General features: G+C 38.4%; 1 protein-coding gene across 1 annotated transcript; it reads left to right on the top strand.

The window, feature by feature from the left end:
* Nucleotides 1-1,797: 1,797 nt before the first annotated feature.
* On the top strand, nt 1,798-2,154 carry LOC107781251 (non-specific lipid-transfer protein-like). The gene has a single exon (XM_016601930.2). The coding sequence runs from the start codon at nt 1,798-1,800 to the stop codon at nt 2,152-2,154; it is 357 nt and encodes a 118-aa protein (XP_016457416.2).
* The last annotated feature ends 8,486 nt before the right edge of the window (nt 2,155-10,640 follow it).

The raw sequence follows: 10,640 nt of genomic DNA, 5'->3' as shown, positions 1-10,640 counted from the left end.
AAGATAAATTCCAAAACACATTTGTATAATTAAATATTAATCAATCCACAAAACAAAATTCTTTTAAAATATATGTAATGAAAGTCTGAAAAAAAATAAAAATCACTACAACTAAGTATTATATGTCTGAATATATGTCTTCAGAGCCTATAAGAGCTGAAGAACCCTAGCACATGTAAGTTAAATTGTACATGTAGCTCCACAAGTAGTGCCTGAACAACTGACATATACCCACTTGCTGTAAATGTACCAGGATTAAACATGTGTATGAAAAAAGACATAATTGAAATCTGAAATAAAGTTTAAGAAAAATGAAACAAGCTAAGCTTATTGCAAGAAACAATAACATGTTCTCCCAGAATACTCACATAATTTAAATTTTATTAGTTTAAATATTAAAAGTTAATTAAATAATTATATAGCTATCTAAATTATACTTGAAACTTATATGTGCTCTACTTTATAAGATATGGATTATAATATACTTCAGTGAGCTGCATCTTTCATTGGCTAACAAATAAATTATTTAGTTTGCTTTATCAGTTTTTTAAGATGAAAGTAGTTTGTTTATTAACTAAAAAGTCAGAAAATGTCTACTAGTAATTTGACATAAAAATTATAAGTCATAATACTATTGTCATTTTTCATAAATTAAATTCGGATGAATCATGGAGAAATTCACTAGTTAATGAATTTGGTTAGTGCATTCAAGTCGGTAGAAGAAGTTTACTAAGATAAAAACTTTACTTGCATCTAGTTTTACATCAAATAATATCAATTTATCATAGTTAAATGAGTAAATAAAATACGAAAATATATCAATTAACTATGATTAAGCGAGAAAAGTATACGCAAATACACATCATGCTTCTCAGGAAAACAATCCCCAACTAAAGACGCAATCACTTATCCCCAAGAAAATTCGCAACTAACAAAATCCCTAGGTAAATACCCTACTTACAACCACCAAAGGTTGGTAGGTGATATGGTAAGCATCCTTCTATTCTTAACTACAATTAATAGGCGGGGTCGTATTTAATTGGTAGGGAATGCTTTGAGAAAGCTAATAATGATAAAATTTTGTGGATTCTATCATAATACTTGCACTCAAGAGTGTCTTTCTTCTTCTTTCCTATATTTTTTCCTCTTTTCTACTCTATACTACTAAAATATTTTCCTATTTTAAGGTGATGTTTACGTTCTTCATGGTTATAGGAATGCAACGTTAGCAAGCTTGCTAGCATAGCTAATCCATTTATTTTAAATCTTCTCTCCCTCCCTCCCCACCCAGCTTTTTATTATGTAATTAGTATAAACCGCAGAGTCAGTTCACGTTGAAATTGCACCTATATATATTAAGATGATTTTGATTTTTACATAGAGGATATACCAAAGATCAATAATTTGTGTTTAAAGAAGATCATTTTGTTTTCTTTGCTCTTTTCCTTTTTCTTATGATGATAATCAAATTGTTCACTCTATTTAAAACTCCCATATTAAGATGATTTTAACCTTTAACCAATTTCATGAAACATTTTTGGAAATTGTCTACACTTGGATGCTTTCTTCTTGAAGAGATGATACTACATAAAGTCATTACCTTCAATAATTTCAAGTTTACACACTGAAAATGAAAAACAATCATCTTAGGGAAAAACGGGAAGATCCTATTGCTTGTTGGATGGAAGAGGAAATTTACAAAATTGACCATATCTTAGAGCAGTATAAATTGAAATCCGATCACACTTGCTCTCATTCACAAAAATTCTCACCTTAGCTTCTTAACATTCAAGAAAGATGTCAAGAAGCCTTCCCAGCTACACTTTACTAGCACTCATTTTGGTGACACTTTCTTTGGTTTTAGGTTTTGCGAATGCAGACGTTCAATGCAGTGATGTTATATTAAAGATAATCCCATGCCAAAATTTCTTAATGAGTGGAGAGTCGTCCCCTAGTGTTGCTTGTTGCAGTGGAGCACAAGCTCTTGACAAAGAAGCCGCCGCGTCTCAGCCGGACCGCCAGGCTATCTGTGGCTGCCTGAAGTCTGCTGCGCAAGCTTTCCCTATAAACGTTGATAAAGCAGCACAACTCCCTAGTCTCTGCAAACTTGCTACAAAAATACCCATCAGCCCTAAAGTTGATTGCTCCAAGTAACTTCTTCTCCTGTTTATAATTAAATGTGTCACATTTAGCCCATGAAAATCTAACCAGCTGATCAACTCGTCCAAGTTAGGACGGGTTGGGTTGGACTTATATTCATTGGCGGGTCGATTTGTGTATAATCCAAGTTAGACAATCAAAAAGTTTGGGCTAATCTGGATAGCTTATGTGGCCAAGTTTGTTTGGTTTGGTTAGTTAGATCTAGTCTGGATTGGACTATGATCAATTAACTTAGCTTAAATTGGGGTCCACACATAGCCATTCTCAGGGATGTTATTTAGAGATTAGCCGGTATATATTTTATCCTGAAATTTTAAACTAAAAATTTTAACTTCAGTATACTTTTGTCCCGAAAAATTGAACTAAAAAACTAAAATTCAAGACGCACTGGCTAATTTCTAATGAGCCCTTTAGACTGACTACCTGGTGTCATTATTACCTTAAATTCACCCACCTATCTTGATCCAAATAAATTTTAGGCGGATATGACCTAACACCTTTGTTGATTAAATTCATTTTAATCCTTTCAAATTTTGTCCAACCAGTCCATTAGACCCTTTTATAAAAATGAAGGTTGCTATGTTGTTTAGTAAATAATTACTATAGCTCAAGGTGGAGCCACGACAGAGTGACGGTCATTGTCCCAAATTTTCCAAATTTGTTTTTTTGGTATATAAACTACATACGATGAAGTATGTGTTTTCACTTTTCATGTTGCTTAATTTCTTTCATATAAACTCCACATTTCTTTTCCCGTAGAGGTTGTCACCAGATTTTTAAAATTTGGCCTCGCTAGTTATCAATATCATCTTAGAAATTATATATTCTATGGATGTTTGTCTTGTAGCTAATTACCTTTTTCTTCTTTTGTTCTTTATATTGACTGTAGGATTTGAAGGACAAGTGGAATTCTTAGCAAGGATTTGAAGAAGTACTATACCAGTTTTTTTATATGAATATAATGTGGTGCTAAAGGACTCTAGCCTACACTATCCCAAATCCGTTTTAAAATTATGTAATATCGCTTGATACGCATATTAATACGAAAATATGGTTGAAGCTTAGTAAATCTTTCTTTCTGATCCATTAACTACTTCTCTTTTCCTTCCATCTCATCTCCTCGCCTTTCGTCGTCAGGATTTAAACGTTATGAGTTTGAGTTTAATTAAGACGAAAGCCTCAAGTTGACATGCAAAAATTATAGGATCAAGTTGCAAGTATTGGTTTTCAAGTCCTAATGACAACCGATTCTTGCACCTATCATTCCATGATCCTAATTTAGGATGAATTAATTTGAGAAAATGAAAATTCGAAAGGAAAGTTATACTGTTTCGGGTAAAAATGAGTATAATCTTCAATCGAAAGGAAATAAATGTCATCTTCTTCAACTAAAGATTCATTTGAACGGGTTAAGATTATATAGTGGAGAGGGATTATGTGGAACTTGAATGATGCATAATGCATCTAACACACTAGACGAAGCAACTGACGTATTAACTTTGATGTTCACTTGTCTCTTCTATAGAAGGCTTACAAAATCTTATATAATTCGGTAAATTAGAGGAAAAACAACTGCACATATATATTTCATATAGAGCACAAATATACAACACAAAACCTTTCTTCCAGAGAACAAACTGAACTACAAACTAGCTTTGTTGAACTCGTTTTTTAACAAATTTGTGTCACAATTATCTAACAAGGCAACAACAATACCTAGAAGTAACTTAAAAATGAAAGAACCGAATAGGAGAAACGTGTGCCACAAATACATGAAATAGAGGCTAGCTAAGAATGTCTAAAACTTGGTGAAGAAATATTCAAGATTATCCTGCTCAGTCGGATTTTCTCTATTTATTGGAACTAGGCTCTCCTTGTAACGTATAGGCCAAATACTGCCAGAGCCTATATCAGTGAAATTAAAACCAAAATCTGTAACTTTTTTAGCAGTGTGGTCATAATACACATTATTGTAAGTTTGTGTCATTTCATAAATAAACTTATCATACCCCCACATGCCAAGAGGCCAATGCCAAGTTATAGGAGGATTAACAGTATAAACTTTAATCCAATTATTCTCTCCAATCCTTGCCCATATATCATAACACGATGTCTGAGGCTGAGCCATTTCATCACAAGACATTGCAGCGAGAGAGCCTCCGCGCAACATCAGAGCTCCCCAGTGTTCACCTGAAATCGGCGGTCCTTCCATTTCCTCAAACAGCTCGGTCACAAAGTCGAACGTTGTAATGCCTATATACATTGTCTTTGTCAAGGCACAACCAATAATAAACTCCATTTAGATGAGTACAATCAAGGGATTCACACAAGTTACTATCGTAAGGGAAATTCGGGTCCAGGTATTTCCAGGAGTCATTATTCGACGAATAGATAGCAGCAAACACCTTAGGATAAACCTCGTTCTTCTCTTCATTCGTATATATTCGTAGCGTTAATGCTTTATAATCTTGATTCACTGAATCTAACCCTATTGCAACTACACGATCATGTTCATCGAAAAATCTCTGAAGCTCAAATTGTACCATAGGAATAATCCTACACTCTTTGGTAGCAGGATTCCACCAAGCAAACCGAACATTAAGTAGAAAATGTCCTTTCTCTAATAGGAATAAGCCATCAACTGGACCATAAATACCTCTAAAATCACTAACACCTTCGCAACGATAAATCCTCTGACGAGCAGGGACGACGCCTGCAATTATTTTCTCAGGGAGCAAGAAAAAGTTAATAGCTCTTAAAGGGGGCTGTGGTCTATAGTCAACACCAAACTTACAAAACCAGAGACGAGGACGATTACTCTCGTTATCAAAGTGCTTCTTGATAAAACTCGAGCTTTTAATAAGATCGTGCCAGCTTTTACATACACATTTGAATCGCAACAGCGATTTCACGGGTAACCTCAATAGAATATCATTTACAGTTTCTTCTCGTGAATAGCTGTCAATACTAGTTGTCATTCTGCCCCTGAAATTATTTCCTACAATATATGCAAAAAACCTGGTTATGTTTGAGGTTTACATAAACATAAAAATATAACAAATGGTACCGAATTGATGAAGTAAAAGCCAAAAATCAACAAAGAAATAGAGAATTGGTAATCCAACCTTATATGAAGATGAAGAAGAGACAGCGTTTGTTCATGTGAAGAAGTGTGATAGAAAAGTTAAACTAGACAAAACAGAAGGCAGTTACAAATGTTAAAACTACAGCAAATACAGCACAAAGCAGAGGAGTAACAAATTATGTAGATCACAAAAGACACGAAAAAGAGTGAAATCTTATAAAATTAGTCTTTATGTAGGCTGCTGGGCGTATAATATGAAAACAAGAGAATGAGCGTAAAATCAGCTAATAACGAGCGTAAGAATAATATCCATTCAATTCCTAAAAGACTGGGTAAAAGAACTGAGTAACACAAGGGACAGTCAACTTTATACTTGATGATTTACGATTTGTTCTTCAAACAATGTGTTAAATCTCATAAGTGGTCCATTCCTCCACTACCATTTTCATCGCTCTTTCCAAGCTCCCCTGCCATTAGGTCATATAATTTTCTTACGGAGAAAAAAAATGAAAAACAAAATAATTCAATCACGGATAAACCTCTAGTATATTTATTAACAAACGGTTACCCTCTTATATAATGGGAATCCTGCAAACATATTATTATTAGTTTGTATAGTATTTCCACAATAGGAATGACTTAATGTCATGCCTTAAAACAGCGGGAGCGTGCCTAAAATTAAGCAAATAATTAAAGTGAAATGATCAAAAGGAAAATTAAATGAAAGATAAAATGTGGGTTCAACCAGTTGATTGCCATGAACATTACATAGGAATTGCAACTACTCGATCCCACAAATAAAGAACGGGGACTGTTGGAAACAATGTCAGATCTCTTGAGACGTATAGTTGGTGTTCTATCTAACTCAGGCAAGGAGCACGGTCCTAAGATTCATACAAGAAACATATTAATTAGAGAAGCTTAACAATTTACTGAGCACTAACTCCTCGTTGTGATTTGTATACGGGTAAAACCGAGGGTAACATATACCCCGATTTCCCGATGGGTAGAACGACGCGGAGACATGACTGCATGGGATCAGAATCGAAGCCAGGGACTTCTCGTACTAGGGGCCGAATGGAGTGTTCGCCACCGAGCTTAGCAAGACAATGCTCCCCGGACCCAGAGCGAGCTCCTAAACCTCGGGAAGCACTACGAACGGTTGCACATGACTAACAGAAAGCTGTGATATCCGCACCCAACTGGGTATCACGGCGCGAATCTCGCCCGACGTCGGTAACATATCAGTAATTGACGAGAAAAGAGAATTTTTACTTTTTTTAGAATTGTACTAGGGATGAAACTCTCCTATTATATAAAGGGGAAGCTTTTTCATTCAATACATATTGTAACACGCACATCAAAGCAATATAAACTTGTTTCTCTGCTTTCTAGTTATTGAAAATTTCTTATTTTAATCATAGTTCTTCGTACACATTTGGCTCCGAATCGAGGGTCCGGTCGAGGGCAGAACTATTGTTAAGCTTGAATCTGAGCACGGATTTAACGTCTCAACTGGTTTGGTTATTTATTTTATCTTTAATTCGTTTATCTAACGTTCTTGATTACTTGTATCGAATCAATCCACATATCCTTAAAACCGAGAAGTCCACAACAAGTACCAATCAAAAATTAGAGTTGAGGATGACTAACTCAGATCCCCTTCCGAGTCCGTTTATCCTATCGGAACCGATGACAGGCCTAAGACAGTCGTCGATCATGAATCAAGGCCGGTTTGAGATCGGTATCAATCATACAGTGCAAATCGAAGGGGAAACGGGTCCAGACGTAACTCTACAAGGAACGAAAGGAGAAGCGATCGAGGGCCCATTAGCCGAGGCTTGATGGGCAAAAATGCTATCGACAGGCCGCTCGGGGGAAGGGAAGCTCCGAGATTATTAGAGTATAACTTCAATGTTGATGCAGCCAGCATCGTATCTGCCATCGAGCGCGTCAAGGAGACCAAGTGGCCTCGACCATTGTAGTTCGATCCTAACCGGAGAGATCCTAACCTGATATGTAAGTATCATGGAACTCATGGACACAGGATCGAGGACTGTTGACAATTGAGAGAAGAAGTTTACTGGTTATTTAATAATGGACACCTGCGAGAATTTCTGAGTGGCCGAACCAAAAACCACTTCAGAAAGAGGGAGCCAAAAACTACTTCAAAAACAGGAACGCCAACAAACAGACTGAACAAGAGGAACCCCAACACGCATCAACATGATCATCAGGGGGGTCGATGTCCCTCAAGAACCAATGATAAAATGCACTAAAATGTCAATCACGAGGGAGAAACGCACCCGAGATTATCCCGGAAGGAACCATTTTGTTCAGTGACGAGGATGCAGAGGGCATCGTACAACCTCTTAATGATGCACTGGTAATTTTCGTACTTATCAATAAATCTCATGTTAAACATGTGTTGATTAATCCAAGTAGCTCGGCCAACATCATCATATCGAGGGTCATAGGGCAGTTAGTGTTACAAGATCAAATAGTGCCAGCAGTCTCGGTGTTGAATGGTTTTAACATGGCATGTGAAACCACTAAAGGGGAGATAACTCTACCCGTGAACACCGCTGGGACCATCCAGGAAACAAATATATATGTGATCTAAGGGGACATGAGATATAATGTTCGGGAGACCATGGGTTCACAACATGAGGGCAATACCTTCGACCTTAGACCAAGCGTTAAAATTCCCTACTCCGGGAGGAATCAATACAGTATACGAAGAACATCCAACTGCAAAGGAGATGTTCGCAGTCGATGAAGTACTCCCGGTGCCCACCATCCCAACATTAAGGAACACAGAGTTGATCAGAAAGACTGAAGTCAAATAGCAACCACTGATGCTGGTCCCAGTCGGACCGGAGGATCGAGGAGCTGACGAGGAAGATAATTACATAATTCCGAGATCCTTCATATCTCGTGATGATTCTGATGCCACCAAATCAATGGTCGAAGAGCTGGAGCAAGTCATATTGATTGAACACCTGCCTGGCCGGAAGGAATACTTGGGCACGGGGTTAACTCCCGAGTTTAGGAAAAAACTCATTTAATTTCTTATAGCTAACGCAAATTGCTTTGCTTGGTCCCTTCTTGACATGAAAGGGATCCCGCCGGAGGTAACCACTCATAAGCTGATTTTAGACCCGAAGTTCCATCCAGTTAAGCAGAAAAGGAGGCCACAGTCCGAAGTCAAGCTCACCTTCATCAAGGACGAGGTAGGATCAATTTGGGAAGTTAAGTGCCCAAACTGGTTAGCCAACGTAGTGGTAGTACCTAAGAAAGGAAATAAGCTAAGAATGTGTGTAGATTATAAAGATATGAACAAGGCATGGTCTAAGGATTCTTTTCCTTTTCCTAACATTGATCGAATGATCGACGCGACGGTCGGGCACGAGATACTCAGTTTTCTCAATGCCTATTCCGAGTACAATCAAATTTGGATGGACCCGGGCGATCAATAAAAAACTTCCTTTATCACTAAATTTAGCACCTATTGTTATAACATAATGTCGTTCGGATTAAAGAACGTCGGTGCCACTTATCAACTCCTAGTAAACCGGATGTTCGAAGAACAGATAGGAAAATCAATGAAAGTTTACATTGGTGACATGTTAGTTAAGTCCCTACGAGGAGAGGACAATTTGAAACATTTGCAGGAAACCGTCGACATATTGAAAAAATATAATATGAAGCTGAATCCGGAGAAGTGCGCATTCGGGGTCAGATCGGGAAAGTTCCTTGGATTCATGGTATCCAATCGGGTAATTGAGTTTAATCCTGACAAGATCAATACCATAGAAGACATCACCGTAGTGGACAACGTCAAGGCCATTCAGAGGCTGACCGGGCATATAGCCACCCTGGGCCGGTTCATATCAAAGTCCTCGGACAAAATCCATCGATTCTTCTCACTGTTGAAAAAGAAGAATAACTTTTTCTGGACCCCGGAATGCCAACAAGCTTTGGAATAACTCAAACAATACATTTCGAGTCCGTCCCTGCTTCACACTTCGAAGGCGGATGAGCAATTATACCTCTACTTGGTAGTGTCCAAGATGGCAGTAAGTGGAGTTTTAGTCCAGGAAGAGGAAGGTACGCAATTTCCTATTTACTATGTAAGTAGAACTCTAGGCAAGGTCGAAACAAAGTATCCTCACCTAGAAAAATTGGCGCTCACTTTGCTAAGCGCCTCCAAGAAACTAAAACCATACTTTCAATGTCACCCCATATATGTCGTAACCTCTTACCCACTGAGTAACATTATGCACAAGCCCGAGATGTCGGCCGATTGGCCAAATGGGTAGTCAAAATCAGCGGGTACGATATCGAGTATCGACCTCGAACTGCCATAAAATCACAAATTTTGGCCGACTTCGTGGCCAAATTTATGCCGGCCTTAGTACCCGAAGTCGAAAGAGAATTATTGCTAGCCTCAAGGACTACCTCGAAAATCTGGACACTTCTTACGGATGGCGCCTCAAACGTAAAGGAGTCCGGGCTTGGCATTGTGCTGAAGCCTCCTACGGGGAATGTAGTTAGGCAGTCTATTAGAACTATGAAATTGAATAATAATGAGGCCGAGTATGAGGCCATGATTGTATGTCTCGAATTGGCTAAAAGCCTTAGATCCGAGGTGGTCGAAGCTAAGTGTGATTCCCTCCTTATGGTAAATCAAGTCAATGGAACATTCGAAGTAAAAGAGGAACCAAAGCGAATGTATTAAACAAGTTACAGGTAACGTTGCATCAATTCAAGGAGTGGACCTTATAGCACGTACCCCGAGATTAGAACAACGAGGTTGACACTCTGGATAACTTGGGGTCCTTGGTTGATGACGATGAGTTTAGCTCGGTGGCAGTAGTACAACTCATGAAGTCGGTGATAGAAGAAGGTCACGCCGAAGTAAATTCTACGGTTTAACTTGGGATTGGAGGAACAAGTACATAGATTACTTAAAGACTAGGAAATTGCCCTCGGATCCTAAAGAATCGAGATCTCTGCGTATGAAGGCCTCCAGGTTTAGCTTGTCTGAAGGGACTCTGTTCAGAAGAACGTTTGATGGTCCACTGGCCATATTCTTGGGGCCGGGAGATACAGAGTAGGCCTTGAGAGAAGTTCACGAAGGCACTTGCGGGAACCATTCGGGAGTGGAATCTTTGGTTCAAAAATTAATCAGGGTCGGCTATTACTGGATCGACATGGAGAAAGGCGTGAAGGACTTTGTACGAAGATGCGACTACTGCCAGAGACATGCACCGATGATCCATCAACTGGGAAAGATACTTCATCCGGTCTTTTCCCCATGACCGTTCATGAAATAGGGAATGTACATCGTCGGTCCCCTGCCATAGGCACCCGGTAAGGCTCAGTTCATACT

This window comes from Nicotiana tabacum, chromosome 22 (genome assembly GCF_000715075.1).
Source record: "Nicotiana tabacum cultivar K326 chromosome 22, ASM71507v2, whole genome shotgun sequence".
NCBI classification, from domain to species: domain Eukaryota; kingdom Viridiplantae; phylum Streptophyta; class Magnoliopsida; order Solanales; family Solanaceae; genus Nicotiana; species Nicotiana tabacum.
The sequence above is the reverse complement of the archived record's forward strand: the minus strand, read 5'-3'. Positions and strand labels throughout refer to the sequence as shown.

What these genes read in the sequence shown, in the direction of transcription:
- LOC107781251 (XM_016601930.2), top strand. Translation starts at nt 1,798, where the DNA reads ATGTCAAGAAGCCTTCCCAGCTACACTTTACTAGCACTCATTTTGGTG.